This window comes from Podarcis liolepis (genome assembly GCF_965112155.1).
Source record: "Podarcis liolepis genome assembly, chromosome: 16".
Lineage (NCBI taxonomy): Eukaryota > Metazoa > Chordata > Lepidosauria > Squamata > Lacertidae > Podarcis > Podarcis liolepis.
In genome coordinates this window covers 31,592,280-31,615,205 of record NC_139567.1, presented here as the reverse complement: position 1 = coordinate 31,615,205, position 22,926 = coordinate 31,592,280, and the positions used below count along the sequence as shown (strand labels likewise).

Here is a 22,926-nt window from a genome sequence, read left to right as displayed (position 1 = left end):
TGCTTTACTACACAAAATGAAAGTGACAGAGTATATAAATGCTGCTTCGGATAGCCAAATTACAATTTAAGCAGGCAGCAAATACTACAGTACATAAACACCTTGCTCTGAAGAGTAACAGAATCCCTGTTCTCTAAAGCCTAAAGAAAGTGAGTGTGACAGTTTTGCCACAGGACCCTCACTAATGTCAAGGGAAGAAATGCTTCACTGCATTCTAATGGAGAAGCGAGGAGGACTCTGAAATGAGCAATTCCTCTAATTCCAGTATTTATATTGTTCTATTGTCTCTTCTTTGAATTTGCTGCCTATTTCCCATTTTGTTTATTTTGCTTAACTGAATGTTGAAAGAATATAACCATACTGAGCAATGACTAAAGTAATTTCCTTGTTTGTTTCCTGTCTTAAAGTTATTTTAGCATTATCTAGGTGGGAACCATTCTTTTACAGGAGGTGTAGATTAAACTTTGCTGGTCACCAGGTTACATATGCTGATCTTTACATAAAGTATTATGAGCTCAGGGCATGCTGGAGATAAGGCTGGTACCAGGGTCAAAAAAGTTCATAATGGGAATCTTTACTCATTTTAAGTTATGCCAACCTTAATGTTTGTCATGATCCACTATAGCAAAGAACAGAAAAAGCTCATATTTACAATAGGGCTGCCATACGTCCAGATTTCAAAGGTGGAATTGAAGTCCAGGGGGGATTTTTTCAAAAGGCAGCGCTTTGTCCTGGATCTTAGGCAAGTCAATAGAAAAATCGCATTTCTTTGGCAAACCTCAACAACTTGGGGGTTTGTCTATGAAAGGCTCAACAACTTCCGGGGTGCCCTGGTTTTTTACTTTTTGAAATATGGCAACCATACACCAGGATTACAAGGCCATATTAGAGTGGCACACTGTACCCGGGCCTATGTGTGCTTGTTTTCTGCTGCTCCACAGGGTAGAACCCAAACCAATGGCTTCAAGTGAGAAGAAAGGAGATTCCAACTAAACATTTGGAAGAACTTTCTGGTGGTAAGAGCTGTTTGACAGCGGAACACTCCTTCACTGAAGAGGTTGGATGACCACCTGTCAGAGATTCTTGAGCTGCAATTCCTGCATTGCAGGGGGTTGGACTAGATGACCCTCAGGGTCCCTTCCGGCTCTGCAATTCTATGATTCTCACCTGGAGTACTGTGTCCAGTTCTGGGCACCACAATTCAAGAAGGACACTGACAAACTGGAATGTGTCCAGAGGAGGGCAACCAAAATGGTCAAAGGCCTGGAAACGATGCCTTATGAGGAACGGCTAAGGGAGCTGGGCATGTTTAGCCTGGAGAAGAGGAGGTTAAGGGGTGATATGATAGCCATGTTCAAATATATAAAAGGATGTCATATAGAGGAGGGAGAAAGGTTGTTTTCTGCTGCTCCAGAGAAGCGGACACGGAGCAATTGATCCAAACTACAAGAAAGAAGATTCCACCTAAACATTAGGAAGAACTTCCTGACAGTAAGAGCTGTTTGACAGTGGAATTTGCTGCCAAGGAGTGTGGTGGAGTCTCCTCCTTTGGAGGTCTTTAAGCAGAGGCTTGACAACCATATGTCAGGAGTGCTCTTGATGGTGTTTCCTGCTTGGCAGGGGGTTGGACTCAATGGCCCTTGTGGTCTCTTCCAACTCTATGATTCTATGATTCTATAAGCCAGACCAGCCGCTTCATGGGCGAGCATGGCCTTATTATGAACCAATCCGGCATTCAGCAACAGCACTACCAATCCGGAGGGCTTGGCAGATAAGCTCCCAGTACCTTCTCAAGGAGTAGGAGGGCTGGAACAAGACACAGAGACCAAATATGTATGCCTCTACCGCAGATGCAGGTAAGTCTTGCATAATCGTGCTTGCAGGAGGCTGCCTCTCCCCACCCCTCAGTTGGTCATGCCTGAGATACAGCCTTCCTCAGAAGCTGGCAGGCTTATAATTAATTTGGATTATTCTGCTCCTGGCGACGAAATGCCGTCTTTACACATGTAATACCTTATATAAAGACTAAGTGCAGGTGCTTTAATTCCACTGTGATTTCCTTTCCTTTCTTTAGAGCCCAAAGAAAGGAGTAAAAGGATAAAATACCATCTCATTATTATATATTTTTTAAAGGAAATAAATAGCTTGCTTTGTAAAGGGACAGATGTGAGCAGGAATTAGTATCCTTGTGGGACCTGATAGACTAGAACAATAACTAGTTTGTTTTCAGAATGAACTTCCCAAAAACTCCCTTGACCACTGGCATTCCTGGCGCTGGGGCCGATGGGAGTTGCAAGCCAAAGGTTCTGCCCCTCTGCTCTAACCACTACACCACATAGGTGAGGGTGGGCTGACGTGAGAGAAGGTGCCTCCCCAAGTTTGCTGGTCTAGAGAGGATGAGATGCAGTGCCCCTGAGCATATGTGGAGTGCCCTTTTCCTCAACAGAGAGTAATTGCAGCCGCTGCCCCTCACTTTAATGTACAGGACAAGAAGGGTAAGGCCTTATTATCTTGGTGTTTCTGCCACCTTAGCCACTGTCCATTGATGAGCTTGCCATATGCCAAGGATGGCAGAGCTCCTCCGCCTTTGATGGTTGTGTGGAAGAAGATTCCAAGACCAAGAGAACTATAACTTCCACTGACATTGGCCGTAACTTTAAGAACTTATTTTGCGCTTGCTTTCCTCCTTCGCCCTCCTGTTCCTTTTTTCCTCACGTGCCCTGCCTTTTTCAGATTGTGAACCTGCAGGCAGGGACTGCCTTAGAACTGATTCATGCCAGACCTTTTCAACTTAATGGGTGGGGCACGAACGCTGTCAATAGATTGTTCTTTATTTCCTAGGATTTATGAAATCGGTATGTAAAAACCTCAACGCAGTTTGCAAAAAAGAATAAATAAATAAAATTACTAATAAAAAGCCAAAACATTCAGGAAGCTAAAACCAGTAATAGACTAAGAACATGTTGGCATTCTAGATACAGTGGTACCTCAGGTTAAGAACTTAATTTGTTCTGGAGGTCCGTTCTTAACCTAAAACTGTTCTCAACCTGAAGCACCACTTTAGCTAATGGGGCCTCCCGCTGCCGCCGCGCCGCTGGAGCACGATTTCTGTTCTCATCCTGAAGCAAAGTTCTTAACCCGAGGTACTATTACTGGGTTAGCGGAGTCTGTAGCCTGAAGCGTCTGTAGCCTGAAGCGTATGTAACCAGAGGTACCACTGTAGGCCTGCCTAAACAAAACAGGCACCGAAATGAGTACAGCGAAGGATCCGTCTGCCTGGGATCAAGAGGCAGGGAGTTCCAAAGTTCATGTGCCGCCACACTTAAAGATTGACAAATGTGGACCAGGTATTATGTGGCACTTGTAATAGAGGCAGTTCTGCATATCGGAACTGAACCAGATAAGGGATGCACGCGAGCCTCAGAGGTCTCCTCCCTCCAAGCAGAAGTACAGGAGCCGCCCATCCTCCTTGGCTTGTGGTCATGCTCCCAGCTGGCTGCCATGGAGACGAGGGTTAAGCCAGGCCATTTCAGAATGTGGCTCCCGGCCTGCATTTTCAGCTGCTCTTTCACAACATGAAAACCCATCGCAGGGGTGTCTGTCTGTACGAAAGTTTGCCTCCTTTGCTGCTCTTTCTTCCCCTAGCATTGCAAACTCCTCTGACACGCTCACCTAAATCAGGAACAGCCTTGGGGAGGGTCCAAAGGTCCCTGTTTGGAACAGGTTAGGCGAGAGCAGAGGTTTGCGTGCCAAGGGGTGGCAGTCACCCGAGTTTGCCAGGGTTCAAAACCCCTGCTCTCTGGCAGGCCGCCTCTTCCAGGAGAACATTCAGTGCGCAATCCCAGGCCCTGCCTGAAAACAAGAGACAGGGTAGGCCTCAGAAAGTCATAGGGAGGAGCTGCAGCTCAACAGGGATGCCTGACTGGGCCTCGTGAAGGAGTTACCAGACCATAGCAGACCTTTTGAACTAGCGGTGGGGAACTTTGATTTCCTACCCGCAGTTGAGGACAGCGTGGTAAGCTGTCAAGGGCTGTGTGCCGACCATGGGTTTAGCCAGGGGGGCAAGGAGGCAGCTGCACTCCTCCATCAAGTAAATAAATAAAAATACGTAACCAATCACATCTCACATAGCTCGGTTCTGCCCCCCTAACATAAGTCCTGGCTACGCCCATGATGGTGGCAGTGGCTCATAGCCAGTTTGGGTGGGCTCAGAGACAAAACCTGGGCACCCCTTCTCTCTCTCTTTCTTTCCCTCCCTCATTTCTGACATCCCTTTCCTCTCTTGCCCTTCCTGAGACACCTTCTCTCTAACACCCCTTTTTCTCTGTGTATAATTCTTTCTGATTCCCCTTCTCTCCCTCTCTGACACCCCCTTTTCTCTCTACATAACTGTCTCCTTCCATCTGACACCCCTTTCACTTTTTCTCTTTCTGTGACCCCTTCTGTCACCCTTTTTTCTCTTTCTGTCGGAGATGGTTTTAGACTTTTCTGACTGCTTCCCCTTCATCCCTTCCAATAGGTGGAGCGAGGAGGTTGCCTCAGGTGGTAGATGCTGAGGGGTGGCAGTTCAGTGTTGAATAACAGAACGGTGTGCAAATTTACGCACCTTGTTCTACATTCCCTCAAATTAGCCTTCTGCTCTCAAGGTGTGATGGAGTATGCTGGGCCCTTCGCCAGCACTGAGATCCAACAGCCTGTTTGTTTAACTTCCATCCATGCCATATGCCTTGTCCTTCAGACAACAAAATTATGTGTTTTGTGGAACGTTTTGTACAGAATCAATCATATCTAGAGGCTTTTTTCATTTATCACCAAACTAGCAGGGATTTTCTAGCCTCACTATGAGAACTCAGTAGAAGGTCAGCTGAAAAGAGTATTTCTCTCAGGGACCCAGATGTTGATCACATGTAAACTTGGAAAATACTGCATGTACCTGGAAAGGACTTTAACTGGATTTGTGTTGTTTAGTACATAAAATAGTTTTAAACGAGGTTCTCATCCCCACATCTCTCTTTCTTTCAGATCAACAACTCGTTTGCTAAAGGTGTGTTAAACCTGCAATATCGAAGGTCGCCCACCCTGGAATTGAAGTAGGTTAAGCTGCTTCTCCTGCAGTTCACTGTTAACTAAAGAAAATAAATGTGTCTATATTTGCCCTTGAAATCCGATGAATGCAGAGTTTAGGATTTTCCTATATTAGCTAGGTGGGTGTCCATGAAAAGAGCCCTTAGGTCTCTGCAGAGCTCCTGCCCTCCCCAGTAGGGCACAGGAGGAGGAAACATTTTGGAATGCATTTGAAAGTTTGGCACTCTCCGACTTGGTCTCAATAGGGACTAGGGACTAACAGGTTTTCAGTCCAGGTGGGTTAAAAGCACAACTTTTAAAAGGACAGAATAAAATAAAGAGGTTTGATAAATGTTTTAAAATTACTATACAGTGCTACCTCGGGTTAAGTACTTAATTCATTCCGGAGGTCTGTACTTAACCTGAAACTGTTCTTAACCTGAAGCACCACTTCAGCTAATGAGGCCTCCTGCTGCTGCCGCCGCGCCGCCAGAGCACAATTTCTGTTCTCATCCTGAAGCAAAGTTCTTAACCTGAAGCACTATTTCTGGGTTAGCGGAGTCTGTAACCTGAAGCGTATGTAACCTGAAGTGTATGTAACCAGAGGTACCACTGTATGTGATTATATCACAAGCATAAATGTCTCTAACAAACATGACCTTACTAGACTGTCAAATACACAATATGGCCCTGGTGTTTCTGCTTATTAGGGTTGCCAACTTAGTAAAATCCATCTTTAAAGATACAAGGGTGACTGGTGCATCAGCTGAATCTGAGTCTGTCTGGAGCTGGATAAAATAAGCAGTCAAATAAGCAGACTTGGATTCTAAAGCTGCCAACCAAGGAGGGAAAAAGCACTATCAGTTTGCTGTTGTGCAAGTGGAAGGAGAGAAGGGACTGGGGATGACTGAGTCAAAAGGAAGGATGACGGGGAAATTTGGTTCCGTTTACGCTTAAAGGTGAATCTGCTGAACCCAGACTTCCTGAAATGTGATGGGAACACAAATGCAATCACCTTTGAAATTTGCATGTCTCAAAATTTTGCAACCCACCTTGCAAAGCAAGTAAATGTGTGCCAAAAAAAGAAGCATGTATTAGTGAAAGTGACAAACGAAAGTGCATATGGGGAAATGGCTTGCAAAAATGGCTTTGTTTTTCACTAAAAGTGAGACACTAGTCCACATGATTCTCCATAAAGTTTTGATTTAGGACATGCCATTGATTGAACCTGGAACCTTCTGCATCCAGAGTAGAAGCTCTACCACAAATCTACAATTTTATCCACAATGTGCATAGTTTCGAGGGCAGGCCAGCAGGGATTAGGCAGGAAAACCTCTTTGAGGGGCTGCCATCTCCTGATTTATTTTTCCAGGGCTGGCCCAAAATCCAGAACCTCAGAGCCGCCAAGTTTTCGCAGAAGCACCCAAGCGTCGAAACCGAGCCCCAACAACGTGTCCCAGGAAATGAAGCGTGGATACCGAGAAACTCACAATGAAACCAGAGTCCTGGTAGATGCAGAGAACGTACATATTGAAGGTGGGCTGTGCCACTAAAGTACAGTACACTATTTATTTATTCGATTTAAATAATTTTTATCCAACTCTCAAACAAACAAAGAAAGACTTCTTGAGGTTTTTACAGTTCACTGAAAAGAAAACAAGGCAGCATTAAATGTTGAAGGCGAGAGGTTAGTATGCCACCTTGAGCTCTTTGGAGAAAAGGTGGGATATAAATGTCATAAAAATAAAAATATTCTCCTTAATTTCTTCAGGCTGCATTTCTAAAGAGATTGCGCACTTACCAGAGAATGATCCTCTTGTAGAGAGCCAGACTGAATTCCTTCCTTCCTTCCTTCCTTCCTTCCTTCCTTCCTTCCTTCTGTGATTTTCTCTACTTATTTAACAAGCATTGCTTATTCTGCTCCAACCCACTAGCAGATTTAATCCGTCAGATACACACAGATCTCTTTTTTGTACGTGACACCAGAATTATGGAATTATGGAATTCAGTTACGAGGTGCTACAGTGTCCTAGCACGGCATGCAAACACTGCCAATATATTTACCAAGGAGGGAGGCAATAGACTCTTACGTAGTCTGCCAAAGGCCAGAAATGTAGATAGACCTAATTGACTAGGAGGTGCCAGATCCTCTGCCCATAATCCTCTGAGCTGTTCTGTTAAAAACTTCCATGCCTGTCTGCGTTCTGCAGCCCCACACCAGCACAGAATCACCCCTTTAATTTTTTAAAACCTACACATGCATCTCTCAAGCATCTAGTCCTCAGGGCTGTGCCATGGACTATATTAGGCGGGGAAGGTGGGAGTTGGCAGGATCACCAGGGCGGGGCTTCAGCACCCTGGACAGCTGATTTCTCCTCTTCCCTGATTATAGTGCTAAGGTTCCGTTTCTGACACCTCCAGCGTGTAAACATTAATATTGTTAATTGTTTTTATTATGCTTTGATTATTTTAATTTTTATTACATTTTTATTATTTTTATTACATATTTTGTGCTTTGTATATTGTAACTTTGTGTTGTGGGCTGCCCTGAGACCTACAAGTATAGGGCGGTATTCAGATGTAATAAATAAAATAATAAAATTAATGAAAAATAGATCTAAGAGGTAGGTTTGGCAGGGAAAGAGACCGCTTTCTGGCTGAGACCCTGAAGACACTCTAAATCAGGCCCCCCACCCACCCAGAACTCCTCCATTGTCCATGGGCCACCTGTCAATCACTTGCAATCATATGGCATTGATTCATATTTGATCCCGCAGTTTGCAACTGTGGAATTGGAAGCCCACTCTAAGTGTGCTCCTCAAAAAGAATTCAAGTCACCTCTGCAAGTGTCCACACCAATACTCCATATTGGGGGAAGCCAATATGGCACCCTCCAGATGTTATTGGACTACAACTCCCATCATCCCTTGCTTTTGACCCATGTTGGCAGGCCTGATGGGAATTGGAGTCCAACAATGTCTGGAGGCCACCACCATACTGGCTTGATGGGCTTTACTCAGCCTAAGGCATCTTCATATGTATTTTTGCCTACTTATTTTCAATATTTAGAATTCAAGTTGTTGGTTTTTTTTAAGGATCAGAATATGCAGAATATGAAAAACACCAGTTGTTTGTGAACCCACAGGAACTCTGTTTGATACAAACCTGTTCTCTCCCCCACATTTAGATTCCAGCGGATTCTGTTTGTTGAAACCGTCGTTGATGTCCGTTAACGGTATGGGTGACAACGCAGGCATCCAGAAGGATCACAAAAGCAACTGGGGTGGCAAAGATCTGCAAAAGAATGGGAAATGGCCTTGGGCAGCCACTGTCCTGAAGGGCGGAGATCCCATTTGTGCAGGAAGCCTGATTACAGAAAACTGGGTGCTAAGCGCCAGGAGCTGTGTAGAATCTGGGTGAGTTTCCAGAACACCATTGCTGACATTTATTTTCTGTGCTGAAAGGTCAATGCATGGGGGCATCCCTAAAATAAGAGGGCCTGTTCCTTTGAAGCATAGCTACAGGGGTTGGTTGGGAAGTCGCAACTCTGTGGTCCAGTCCTACAGTTCCCCTTTCACCTGGACATATTTTGCTTTTATTTACAAGAACATAGGAAGGTGCCTTGTATTGAATCAGACCTTTGGTCCATCTGGCTCAGTATTGTCTGCCCTGATCGACAGCAGCTCTCTGTGGGTTCAAGCATGGTCTTGCTTTACCAAATCTACCTGGAGAAGCCAGGGACTGAACCTGGGACCTTCTGCACACAGTGCAGATGCTCTGCCACTGAACTACGGCCCGTCCCTATTCTAAATTATGATTGTGATTGTCGTTATGATTATATTTATTTACATCCCTCCTTTTCCCCCCAGACTGGGGCTCAAGGCGGCTTACACAAATTAAAACCATACAAATAAAATACAGAAAGCTAAAAATATATATACATAAGATAGATAGATAGATAGATAGATAGATAGATGATAGATAGATGGGACACGGGTGGCGCTGTGGGTTAAACCACAGAGCCTAGGACTTGCCGATCAGAAGGTTGGCGGTTCGAATCCCCGCAATGGGGTGAGCTCCCATTGCTCGGTCCCTGCTCCTGCCAACCTAGCAGTTCGAAAGCACATCAAAGTGCAAGTAGATAAATAGGTACCGCTCCGGCGGGAAGGTAAATGGTGTTTCCGTGAGCTGCTCTGGTTCGCCAGAAGCGGCTTAGTCATGCTGGCCACATGAGCTGTACGCCGGCTCCCTCAGCCAATAAAGTGAGATGAGCGCCGCAACCGCAGAGTCGGCCACGACTGGACCTAATGGTCAGGGGTCCCTTTACCTTTATATATATATATAGTTTTACATAGAGATTATACATCACGAGCATAACAATTCCAAAGAAAAAAACTAAAAAGAGACGGGGGGGGGGGAGATTATCGTGAACCTTCAGACCTCCCTCCCTCTGTGGGTTCCATTTCTAAATTTTATTCCTGCATATTTTACTGTAATCTATCTATTATATATCCATAGTATCCAAAGTTCATGTTACTTTACAGGTGTCATTGCATTCCTCCCAATAATTTCAACTGTTTTCAGTGGTCTCTCGATATGTTAAAAAGTTATTCCAGTCTTTCACAAATATTCGGTCTTCCTGGTTTCTGATCTTTCCTGTCAATCTTACCATTTTGGACTATTCCATCAGTTTGGTCTGCCACTCTTCTCTGGTCGGTGCTTTTTCTTCTTTCCATCTTTGGGCTAAGAGCATCCTTGCTGCTGTCGTTGCATACATAAACAGTCTTTTCTTTTGGGAGTACCACACCTATGATTCCTAACAAAAAAGCCTCAGGAAAATATATAGATATATAGATATAGTTTAATTACTTTTATTATTTATTTATTTATTTTATTATTTAAGCTCTAGTAGAATTAAAACAATTTAAAAACAAATCTATTAAAACACAGCTTGTTTGCCGTGTCTGCTTCTTGCACAACCAGTCAAACAGGCAGTGGTTGTACATGTAGTATATTCCAGAAGTGCTTGTACCATCCGTGGTGTCACTTCCAAAACTCGGAATTGAGAGTGGATTTCATGCTCTTTATTCAGCTCATAGTGGTGAGAAGGAATGGAAGTTCCCCCAGAATGTCTGCTTTATATACATTATTTACACAATGGGCCCCACGTGATTGGCTAATTCTGGGATTCACCTGTAGGCCAATCTGGTTGCGGATTCACTTCCACCTGGAGCTGGATTGGGTGGCTCCTGTGGACCAATCAGACTGCTGCATTCTGGACCCTATTGTTCTAGGACCAATCAGACTGCTGCATTCTGAATCCTTTTGTTCTAGGACCAATCAGACTGCTGCATTCTGAATCCTATTGTTCTAGGACCAATCAGACTGCTGCATTATGAATCCTATTGTTCTGGGACCAATCAGACTGCTGCATTCTGAATTCTATTCAACTCAGTACATAACAACACAGAAAGCAGAGAGTAGGAATAAATGGGCAGTTCTCCCAATGGAGGGATGCAGAAAGTGGAGTCCCACAAGGATCCATATTGGGACTCACACTTTATAAGACATTCTAGAGTTAGGGATGAGCAGTGATGTGGCCCAGTTAGCCGATGAGACCAAATTGTTTGGGGTGGTTAAAACAAACTGAGTGAAAGGGCAGTAAAATGGCAAAAGGAATTCACTGTAAGCAAGTGTAAACTGATGCATACCACGGCAAATATAAATAAATAAATCTTAATTTTGCATAGACGCTTATGGGGTCTGAACTGGCAGAGACTGACTAGGAATGAGACCTTGGGTTCATAGTGGATAGCTCAATTGAAGACACTGACCCAATGTGCAGCAACTGTGAAAAAGGCAAATTCAATTTTGGGGGTCATTAGAAAAGGGATTTCTGAGAATCACAAGCAGGGAGAGCCCTGTTGCGTTCAGGTCCTACTTGGGATCTTCCCACTGGGGCATCTGGTTGGTCCCTTGAGAGAACAGGATGCTAAACTAGTTTGGCCTGACCTCTGCTTATGCCCTTAAACTGTTTTAATGACTTTATTGCTTTATTCCTAGAATCATAGAACTGGCTGGGACCCAAAGTTCAAGGTTTCTTAATGTTTGGAGCCAATTATCATTACAGTATTATGTTGTTAGATATGCTGTAAGCCGCCCAGAGTGGCTGGGGAAACTCATTCAGATGAGTGGGGTATAATAATAATAATAATAATAATAATAATAATAATAATAATCCTACTACATTAAATGCAGCATAAGCCAGGGACAAACTCTGAAAACACAAACAAGCATGATTTAAAACATTCATTTCATTTAAAGCTTCCCCTAACAGTTTTTTGTCCCTGTGACATCTGGTATTAGAGGTCTATTTCCCCTGCACATGGAAGATCCATTTGGCAAATGGCTGCCTAATCTAGGCCAGTGGCCATCTTGGAGCAGAGAGTTCCACAGAAGTTATTCAGTACCTAAGCATAGTACAGAGTTCTTCTGACCAATCAATCAACAATCTTGCTATAAGGAAAATCAGATAGAAGCAGCATCAGGAACTGGGTTTGAACACAATCACTGTGTTTTCTTCATAGAATTGTAAGAATGAGCTCCAGTTTATGATCCCTATTAATTGTTTATCCTATAAAATTTCTCAACCCACCAAATTAACCTTAGCACACGGCTTGCTCAACTGCAAATCTGGCTCCTGTTGTCTATCTCAAATTTATCTGGCTTTGTCAATAACTGTGGAATCTGAGCTTGGCTGTCTGCTGATGAAATTAACAGTGCAAGCCCCTACATGTCCACATCAAAGTAAGTCTCAATGAATTCAATTGGGCTTGTTACCAGGTTAAGCATGTACACAATGGTAACTTAAGCCACTTAGCTGGTTTGAAGTAATGACTCCGGTAGTGCAGGCTACAGCTATTTCAGTTTTACTGCATTAGCCAGTAGGCATAACACATAATCAAAACCTGGAAATGTTAGATTTTCTGCAGCACAGTTTAAGGACCTAAGAAGAGCCTGCTGGATCAGGCCAAAGGCCCATCAAGTCCAACATCCTGATCTCACAGTGGCCAATCAGATGCCCCATAGGGAAACCAGCAAGCAGGATTTGATCACAGGAACACTGTCCCCTCGTTTCCAGCAACTGGCATTCAGAAGCATTGCTGACTCTAACCGCAGAGGCAGAGCATAGCCATCAAGGCTAATATATATTGATAGCCCCCTCCTCTGTGAATTTGTCCTATCCTTTTTAAAGCCATCTAGGTTGGTGGCCATCACTGCCTCCTGTTGGGGCGAGTTCCGTAGTTTAACTATGTACTGCGTGAAGAAGTCCTTTCTTTGGTCTCTTCCGACTCTTACAACCTTCAGCTTCATGGGATGTCCACTAGCTCTAGTGTTATGAGAAAGGGAGAAAACCTTTGCTCTGCCCACTTTCTTCATACCATGCATAATTTTATAAACATTCTTTATGACACAATGGTGAACGAGTTCAGCACACGATCTGGCTAAAGGCAAAAGGAATTGACCCATTTCCTTGATGAAGTGACTTTGATGTTACTGCTAACATTTAAAAAAAGAGATAACAGTAACAATAATAATAGCTATAACAATGGCTATGTTCTGCCTCCATGGTTGGAAGCAGCAATGCTTCTGAATACCAGTTGCTGGAAATCACAGGAGGGGGGGAGTGCTCCTGTGCTTGAAGCCTGCTTGCAGGTTTCCCACCACCACCGCCACCATTGAGCATCTGGTTGGCTACTGTGAGGTCAGGATGCTGGAATAGATGGGCCACTGGTCTGATCCAGAAGGCTCTTAAGTTATACAGTCGTACCTTAGTTGTCGAACGGAATCTGTTCTAGAAGTCCGTTTGACTTCCAAAAACGTTAGAAAACCAAGGCCCAGCTTCCGATTGGCTTCAGGAGCTTCCTGCACTCAGTCGATAGCCGCATAAACCACATCAGACATTTGGGTTCCAAGGAACGTTTGCAAACCGGAACACTCACTTCCGGGTTTGTGGCGTTCAGGAGCCAAAACGTTTGAGTCGCAAGGCATTCAATAACGAAGGTACAACTGTATTCTTTTCTAATGTTCCACTGAGCGGGACATGGTTTGGTTAAAAGTGTGTGTGTGTGTGTGTGTGTGTGTGTGTGTGAGAGAGAGAGAGAGAGAGAGAGAGAGAGAGAGAGAGAGAGAGAGAGAGAGAGAGAGAAGGCTTTTAGATTAAATTCTGCATTAGGGCTCCATACTTTCACCTCACCTCATAGAGAAAGAGAAAAGAGAAAAACAACTACCAGACTTTTAGAAGACATCTGAAGGCAGCCCTGTTTAGGGAAGCTTTTAATGTTTAATAGACTATTGTATTTTAATATTTTGTTGGAAGCCGCCCAGAGTGGCTGGGGAAACCCAGCCAGATGGGCGGGGTATAAATAAATTATTATTTATACCCCAACGCAATCTGAGCATTTGTGTAACCCTTACCAGAATTCCATAAGCTGACTGTGCATTCCAGAAGCAGACGCACCGCCCCAACAAACTCACTGAGTTGTGCATTGAGAAAGCTGCCTCATTGCCAAGCACATCTCCTCAGCCCCGAGGGCTAGAAACTTGCATTGCAAAATTCTGCAGTGTGAAAAAGCAACCGGGGGCCTGGTGCTCGCAATCCAACCTTGTATCCTGTGCACTAAGTACAGAGACACGGAATCAGAGGGAGCTAGAAGCTGGTGACACCCAAGGAAGGGCAAACCACCCGCTCGGCCACCTCCTCACAATTCAGCCTGGCTGTTGGATTGAGCCCAGGCCCATCTGTTCTGTTCTCCAAGTGGCCAACGAGATACGCTAATGGGAAGCTGGCAAGTAGGACTTCGGCACAGTAGTGCTCTTCTCCCATAGGGGAGCAGCTCCATGCCCTCGATCAGTTTGGATGCCATTTTCTGATGCTTTTCCAACTCTACAATATCCTTCGTAGGTTAAGGTCCAATTGCATGGGCAGGGGAAAGCCTGAACAAAAAGATAAAAAGTCTTCACAAGACAACTGATGCGCCGTATCTGGCAGGGTGACGGGCATTCTCACAGGAACAGGAGCAGCAGCAGAAAATGCCCATTTTCGGGAAACTACCCTGTGATATTCTGAAGGGTGCAGGGCCACAAGTAGAATTTCCTTGATAATCTTTAGAAGAGGCTTTGAAAGAGGATGGGACAAATTCACGGAGAAGAGGGCTATTGATGGCTAGTAGCCATTATGGTTGTGCTCTGCCTCAACAGCTGGAAGCAGTCATGCTTCTTGTGCTCAGGACCTGCTTGTGGGTTTCCCTTTGGAGCCTCTGGGTGGCCACGGTGAGAACAGCATGCTGGACTAGATGGGCCCCCATTGGCCTGACCAAGCAGGCTCTTCTAAGTTGTTTCTTCTGTACCAGCAGCAAGCTACAGGTGTTTGTTAGTTATTTATTTTATTTACTCTATTCATATGCCATCTTTATCTTCCAAGGAGCTCAAGGTGGTGTAACTGGTTTTCCTCCTCCCCATTTCACCCTCACAACACCCTCTGAGGTAGGTTAGATGGTGACTGGCCCCAGGTAACCCAATGAGCTTTGTATAACCCTCCTGTTTTCCTATTCAAGCCTGATGACTCTGTTGCGATGCCATCCTCTCCCCCTTGCCCCCCCCATCACATGTAACTTCCAGCACATCTTTTTGCTTTGCAGAAACATCTCCTTGTACTCTGTAAAGCTCACTTCTTCAGATGAGCTGTATCCAGTTGCCAAGATTACCCCTCGCTCGTCAGGTGCCCAGGATGATGTCGCATTAGTCCAGCTGGCAAAACTGGCACCTATCACATCGACCACCCGTCCCATTTGCCTTCCTGACCCGCTCCACGTTGTACCACCTGGGACTGGGTGCTGGGCGATAGGATCAAAGGAACGTGGTGGTAAGAAACAGGTGTTTCTGTCTCTGGAGGCTGGGAGTGTCTCATGGGGATGGGGCAAAATTTAATTCTGTTCTCACTTAAAATCATATATCTATCTACCTAATTTGCAGTTTCTGAAACAATATGGAAACCGAAATGCAGCCATCCCTTGAAATGTACACTTCTCCAAATTTTGTGGTGCAGTTCTCAAGCAAAATAATGTGTACAAAAAGGCAGAGACTATAGTGACATACCATTCTAATCATTCTGTTTATGGAAGAGTTAAAAAAGGCAAAAGTAAAGGATCCCTGACAGTTAAGTCCAGTCATGAACGACTCTGGGGTTGCGGCGCTCATCTTGCTTTACTGGCTGAGGGAGCCAGTGTTTGTCCACAGAAAGTTTTTTCCAGGTCATGTGGCCAGCATGACTAAGCCGCTTCTGGCAAACCAGAGCAGCGCACGGAAATGCCGTTTACCTTCCCGCTGGAGCGGTACCTATTTATCTACTTGCACTTTGACGTGCTTTCGAGCTGCTAAGTTGGCAGGAGCTGGGACCGAGCAACGGGAGTTCACCCCATTGTGGGGATTCGAACTGCCGATCTTCCGATCAGCAAGCCCTAGGCTCAGTGGTTTAGACCACAGCGGCACACTTGATATTTATTAGTTTGTGACTCCCTGCACTGTTTATGAATTTTGAAACAGTTTGATAGTGTTATATAAATATTGTCAATATATTATTAGCCTACACGTTGCTTGATGTGGTTCAGAAATGCTGTACAGCTGAAAATCTATAGGAAAACAGGAAGCTGCCTTATCCAGACAATGGACCCATATATCGCTCAGTATTGTCTACACTGACAGGTAGCAACTGACAGGGTTTCAGGCAGCATACTTTCTCAGTCCTTACCTGGGATTTTTATATTTTGGTAAAGGATTTTTAAATTTAATTTCATGATGTTATATAAAACAAAAACAACAGTTGTAACAAAAGATGAAAATTAAAAGATGAAAAGCAAAACTACAAAATAGGCGCATAGAATGAATACAGTTGCACATGGGTTAAGTCCAAGTAAGGACCAATGCAGTTGCTGTAGCACCTCTTCAGGAGGTCCTCTGGAAACCCTGTGAATTATAGCAAAATCACCCTATAGGTTTATTTAGGGCATTTCTAACTCATTGGCTCCCACAAGAGGCTTGTTTGTATACTGCACTTTCACATTAGAATACTGACCCTCTGGTTTGTCTTACAAATAAGAGAGGTCTTATAAAAGGCACTGGTTGTTTGCTGATCTGGTTTATCCTTGTCATCAAAAAGTATAAACATAAATACTTCCGAAACAAGAATGGCTGGGGAAATCGTGGGGTACTATTTCACTCTTGCAAACTGTCTTGAAGAGATAAAACGAGGAATGTGTAAAAGCATTGCAGGGATCTTGGGTAAAGTTTGACAATAGAAAAGCGTAGTCCGTGAGTTAGGAAAAGCAGATTTCACATTGCTCCACAGACAGGGAGCCCCGTGCGTCCGAATTTGAATTGTAATGAGAGCTATTTATGGGAGACTTTTGAGCAGCCAAGGTTGATGGGCTTGGAGGAGAAAAGATCACAAGCCACGGGGAGAAAGAGCAAAGAGGGCAGGCAGATCCTTAGAGGTTTGTGGCATTCCTTTCCATCAGCTCACCCTGACATCCTTCAGTGGACCGTGACCTCGCTGGACAGCTGTGTCCCCACCTCTTCCTTGGCCTCCACCTGTGCACAACCATTCAGCCTCAAAAAGGACCCTCAGGTAATTACCCTGTTGCTTTGAATTTCATGGATGATGGCTATGCTCTGCCTCCAGGGTCAGAGGCAGTGATGCTTCTGAATATGGCTGCTAGCTTTCCAGTTGCAATCCTCCGGCAGCTCATTTTCACCTTTCTCTTTCTCTTGATAGCTGAGTACAGGAGGGCTTTTTGTCTGCCCAGGAGAGGACGGGCAGCTTTACCTGGAGGGAATCTTTACATCTTCAGTGGAAAGTCAAAGCAAAGGAAAAGAGATCAGCCAATCAGCCACCTTTGTGCGTGTCGCCCCTTTAGTTCCATGGATCAGCTCTCAACTGCTCCCGAGAAGGGGCATGGGAATCCTCGGCCAGCTAAAGCAGGACCCTCTGGGCTCCTTGTGATTGGGGTTTGTTGAGGACCACGTGTGTATTCACAGAAGTAGAGTTGGAAAGGACCCCAAGTCATCTAGCCCAAACCCCTGCAATGCAGGAAACACAACTAAAGCATCCCTGACAGTTGGCTATCCAACCTTTCCTTAAAAACCTCCAAGGAAGGAGAGTCCACCACCTTCGAAGGAAGTGCATTCCACTGTCAAAAAGTTCTTACTGTCAGAAATTTCTTTCAGATGTTTAATCAGAATCTCCTTTCTTCTCACTTGAAGCCACTGGTTCATGTCCTCCCCTCTGAAGGATAAAACAAGCTTGCTGTCTCTTCCATGTGACAACTCCGTAGATATCTGAAGCTGGCTATCATGCCTCCTCTTAAGTCTCCTCTTTTGCAGGCTAAACATTCAAAGCTTGCTCCATACAGCCAGCAAGGTTTTGTTCAATGGGAGACCGTGGGGTGGGCTTGCTATTTTTTAGACCAGACCAGCTTCCCCCAAACCTGGTAGCTTTCCAGATGTTATTGGACTACAACTTCCATCCTCCCTCCCCGGTGACTATGTCAGATGAGGCTGATGGGCATTGGGGGAGTCCATCATCATCTGGAGGGCTGCAGGCTCTCCCCATCCCTGCTGTTCAGTGTCTACCCAGAGGCCCAGTTTCTGGGGAACATGAGGCAAACGCTACTGGACTTGGGTCCTGCTTGTAGGATCCCCAGAATCACCTTGTTGGGCAGGGTGAGCAGCAGGATGAACCTTTTGCCTGATCTTTTACGTAGGCATTTGGATCCTAGCCTTTGAAAGCATTTCTTATACAGACTGCATTTTATTAAGTCTATAGATTTCCATATCCTCTCTCATGTGAGTGAGTTTAGATAGTTCTTCTGCAGAAGCAGCTACTTTGCATGGCTAGACGTTTATTTTATCTTTTAACGTGGTGGGTTTTCCATTTCCCTGATAGTTGTTCAGAAAGTCACTTGAAAGGTCTTTTGGCAGAAAAAGTGGCCTATAAATAAAGTAAGGCGACTTCCTCAATGGTTTTGTGCATTCTCTCTCTCTCTCCCCCGCAACCACCAACAAGGGTGGGGAACCTGTGGCCCTCCAAGTGTGGTTGGACTACAGTTGCTGGCTGGGGCCGATGGGAAGGAGTTTTAACATGGAGACAGCCATGGCTTCCCCACACCTACCCCTATCACACATCAATGCCTCATTAAAGCACCTGGAAAAAACCATCTACACACAGCATTATGGCCCCTTTAAAAGCCAGGAGGAATAGTGGTGTTTTGTGGGCAAACAGGGAGGGTGCAAAGAGGCTCATCCAGATGTTACAAGTTGTTTATATTCCAGATCAAGCTGCATGCAGGCTGTCCATTTTTAAAAGTTTTATTATGTCTCGTCATAACCTCTGTTGACTGGAGGAAATGTCAGACCTAGGGGAAACCAATTAGTTGTCCAAAGCGTTCAAAAGAAAGGATGGGATAATGCCTCATTTTCCCCATCTCTGCGACATCAGGTGTTGAATCTGGGGACTGAAAATGTCCAGCACAGCTGATATATGGTCAGACAGCACACAGCCAGCTCCCCCAGCAGTGCTCCTCCCAGCCAGCAACCAGCCCCCACACCATCATACTAAAGAACCAGCTACCTTGAGAGGTTTCTACACAAAAATTGGAGGAGACATCCATAAACCACAGTATGGCAATCACTTTATTTGGACCAGCCGAAGTGTCATAAAGTCAAATCCCAAGCTTGGAAGGGACCTTGCAGGTCATCTAGTCCATCCCCCTGCTACAGCACCCTGATAGACGGTAACCTCTCCAGCTAGGCGCAAGGAAGCGTTCAACACCTCCAGAACTGCTCATCAGGCTGGATTTAAAATGAAACAAGGGAGAAGATTTTGATATTTGCAATTTGCAACTGTCATGAGATGCAGATCTGAATGGCTTGTGCAGCTTAGCCTCTGCCAAGGCCTCCTGGGACACAGAAGATATAATGACTGTTCTCCCACTGGCTTAAAAATATAAAATAAAATTGGTTGCGTCGCTGGCACTGAGCAGGGCACATAGGTCCCCTTGTGAGGCACAGGGTGATTGGAAACAGCCACAGTGATCTTTGTAGAAGATATATTTGGTTTATGCATGTTTTGGGATAAGACTGAAGTCTCCTCTCTCCCCTTTCCTCACTTCATGGAACTTAGGAAGCTGCATTCTAGCAGGGTTTGTCTGCCTGACCACATCTACTCTGACTAGATGAGGCTCTCCATCACCTGCGACCCAGTCTTTTTTGAGATACCAGAGACTGAATATTGAACATTTTTTTAACAAAGCTGGAGCTCTGCCACTGAGCTATAGCCCTTCCCAGAACTGTAAGCAAACCAGCATTATTTCATACAAAGTCACAATGATTTTTATCAGTAGCAAGATAACCCCCAAACCCAAATGAGCATACCTGTAAAAAATAAATCAGAGCTGTAGGCTACAGTCCCTGATTCGGGGTGTCTGTGGTTGCAGACCCAAGTCCTGTAGAAAGCTCACCTCAAGACACCATGCTTTCAAGCAGGTACTAGCTGCCACCTTTCCATACTCTTATGAAATAAATCACATGCGTAGGATGCCCCATTCAAGGGTTCAGGGTTCATAATGATTCAAGGCCAACACACACATATACAGAAAAGGCACAGTAGAAATTTACCAGTCCTGGCCCAGCCAGCCACCCTCTCAAAAGATAAAACCACATTAAATCATTTTGTAAGATTGCTCAAGCTTGGGTATAACAAGGAGATGGAGCCCTGAACTTGTGGAGCTCTCTGTGTTACACTGATGATCGAGTAGAGAGAATACCATCATCTGACATGGAGAGAGGGTGGTTTCTTTGGTACACTGAATTGAAGCTGTTTAGGACTTTAAAAATCCTTCATCCACCTGGAGGAGACTCCCATCTTGGAGGGAAAACCTTTGCCGATCCTCACATGAATTGCAGGCAGTAGAATACAGGAATTTCACCCGACGTGAACTCGACAAAGCTCTGCTGATTCTGACGCTGCTCCTGCAGCTGGAAACCCAGGTGCATGGGGGACATTGGAGCAATCTGTCCTCTTGGGTCCCCCTGAGTCAGACCCACTGAAATGCTGCAAGATGGATCCTGGTGGAGATTGGAAATGGTGCTGGACGCATGACCCTCCAAGGGAACCAGTGCACTGATTCAGCACAGGACCGGGTATGCACTGTGGCTGAGATCCAGGAGGGCATGTACTGGGGTGTTGCATATGAACAGCAAGCAAGGAGGGAGGAGAGGAACTGTGATAGCTCTGAGTGGGGTAAGAACCGGGTGCTGGGTTTAGCCTGAAGAGAAGAGAGAGGTGTCATTCCAGATAAAATAAATGACTTCATCACACAGCACATAGTTAAACAATGGCAACTTGCTCCTATAGAAAGAAGTAATGGCCAGCAAGATGGATTTAATAGACAACTTAATGGAGAAAGGGGTTATCAATATATATTAACCTTGATGGCTATGCTCTGCCTCTGCAGTTGGAAGCAGCAATGCTTTTGAATATCAGTTCAAAACCCAGGAGGGGAGAGGGCTCTAATGCTTGGGTCCTGTTTGAGGGTTTCCCATTGGGGCATCTGGCTAGACTAGATAGGCCACTAGCCTGATCCAGCAGGGCTATTCATGTTTTTATGTTCTTATCTAAAGCCAATTGAGCACATAACTCCCTTACTGGGATGGGCATACTTACTTCCTGCTCTGAGAAGCCCTTCTCTCTGCTATAGACCCTGGAACATACTTCATTCCTGGTATTCTCTTCAGCAGACGGAAAGGGAACTTTTTATCCAGACGAGAGACTGTTGATTCAGGGAGATCTGCACCAAAGCAGTAGCCATAACCATCTGAGTTTGGCAAGTAGTTAAGGAAGAGCTAGAAAAAGAGCCCAGGCTGTCTCCCTATGGTGCATTATTTTATACTCCTCTAGCTCAGCCTCCCCATAGGCACTCTTTCTGTTCTAAAATAAAGAGGCACCGACACTGTAGCCTTTTCTCACAATGAGAGTGCTCTAGATGTCCTGATTATTTTGGTTGGCCTTTTACATTTCTATCCTACTATTCCTCCAAAGAGCCCAAGGTGGTATATGTGGTTCTCCCTTGCTCTGCTTTTTATCCTTACAGCGACCCTGGGAGGTCGGACAGACTGAGAGACTGACTGGCCCAAGATCAGGAGCCAGATTCACAGCAGAGTCAGGAATTTAAACTGTGGACTCTCCCAGGTCTTAGTTCACAATAACCAAATTCAATTTTGACCAGGAGAGGGTCCTAATGTCCAGATAAAGAGGTTTGGAGGGCCCCATTCAGCATTTCCCCAAACTGGCTTATGGGAATCTATTCAAAAGGATACAGATGTCTCCAATTAAGAGGCCGCAGATGTTCCCTAGGAGAGAGGAACTTAGAATAAGCCAAGCCACGCAAATCAGGACCCACGGCACCAGTGCCACATGGATGTTGACCCCAAACAGCAGTGTCCTCCTCATCCGGGAGCGGGCAACGGATGCAGCCAGCATGGCAAAAGCCACAGGCACAAAGCCTTTGGCATCTGCCACTTCCCAGAGCCTGGAAAGGGCAGCCCAGAGCATCAGGTAGAGCAGAGCTAAGGAAATGGCAAAGGCCACAGTGAGGAAGCAGTGTCTCACAGTACCCACAGTCTTCTCAAAGCTGCCGGCGAAGTACCAAATGATGATGGCGCCACATACCAAGGAGATCACATCCTCATATACACAGATGTAGGTCACCAGCCTATATACTGAGATGGGAGGAAAATGCCATGTTGGTAAAAGATATCCTGTTCCTACACAAGAAGCAACACAGTAAGCTGTCTTACACTGGGTACGTCCATTGAGCTCATTGTTGCCCACACTGACAGACAGTGGTTCTCCAGGGTTTCAAACTGGCGGATGCTTGCAGCCCTATCTGGAGATGTCATTGGGGGCTGAACTTGGAACCTCTGCATGCACAGCAGGTGCTCTTCCCCTGAGCTTTTACTTAAAAACAAAGGAAAGCTCCAGTCCACGTTATTCTAAACAAAGGGCTGGTTTAAAGAGGAACATAGGAAACTGCCTTATGCTGACTATTGGTCCACCTAGCTCAATCTTGTGTAGATCTCCAGGGTTTCAGACCATGCTCTCTTTTCCCCAGCCTTCACTGGACATATGGTTGGGTACTGAACCTGAGACATGCAAAACGGATGCTCTAACCCCTTGGTTCCCAACGTGTGGCACACGCCCCACTGGGGGGTGGGTAATTTGATTTCTAAGGGGAGCAATTCGAGAATGAGTTATTAACAGTGAATGGCCTTTTAGGCTTCCTCCGCGTGAATAGGAGCATCAGGATTTGAGAGATGCTTAGGTGGGGCATGGCCAAAAAAAATGTTGGGAAACACTGCTCTAACCACTGAGGTTCAGCCCTTAGCGTAGGAGTCCCCAGTTTCTCCTCCCTTGACTCAGGACCCCCAAAGACCCTACCCCCCATTTTGGCAATACCTCCCCCACCCGTCGAAAAGAGAGGGGGGTCGGTGTCCCACCGCCTCACCCTGCCCCTCCAGCACCGCCTCGGGGCGCAGCGAAAAGGCGGAAGAAAGGTCTCCCGGCAGGCCCCGCTCCGCGCTCCACCGCAGCAGGCTCGGCCCAGAGGCCAGGAAGGAGAGCAGCACCGTCAGAAAAGTCGCCACCGGCAGCCGCTCCATCCTCCTGTTTCCCTCAGAGTCCTACTGCCGGGATCAGAAGTACTTCCGCCTTCCCCTGGTTTTGCTTCCGGGTCCTTGGTGGTTGCG

At 45.5% G+C, this 22,926-nt stretch overlaps 2 protein-coding genes across 3 annotated transcripts in view; one reads left to right on the top strand and one right to left on the bottom strand.

Annotated features, from left to right (window-relative positions):
- The window catches only part of LOC310695202 (uncharacterized protein), a 42,873-nt gene extending 24,732 nt beyond the window's left edge, over positions 1–18,141 (top strand). For both annotated transcript variants that reach the window (XM_083479289.1, XM_083479288.1), the window contains 6 exons: positions 5,023–5,090; positions 6,437–6,600; positions 8,252–8,480; positions 14,766–14,989; positions 16,641–16,750; positions 16,898–18,141. In XM_083479289.1, coding sequence (XP_083335415.1) covers positions 5,023–5,090; positions 6,437–6,600; positions 8,252–8,480; positions 14,766–14,989; positions 16,641–16,750; positions 16,898–17,125 — 1,023 coding nt within the window. In that variant the 3' untranslated portion in view covers positions 17,126–18,141. The remainder of the gene's footprint in view (positions 1–5,022; positions 5,091–6,436; positions 6,601–8,251; positions 8,481–14,765; positions 14,990–16,640; positions 16,751–16,897) is intronic.
- A 649-nt stretch (positions 18,142–18,790) lies between these two features.
- Positions 18,791–22,869, bottom strand: RHBDD2 (rhomboid domain containing 2). The gene is made up of 4 exons (XM_083479398.1): positions 22,686–22,869; positions 21,499–21,900; positions 20,846–20,996; positions 18,791–20,447 (listed from the first exon to the last, which is right to left on the bottom strand). Exons 1-4 carry the CDS (start codon positions 22,837–22,839, stop codon positions 20,105–20,107), a joined length of 1,050 nt encoding a protein of 349 aa, XP_083335524.1. The 5' UTR covers positions 22,840–22,869; the 3' UTR covers positions 18,791–20,104.
- Between the last annotated feature and the right edge of the window lie 57 nt (positions 22,870–22,926).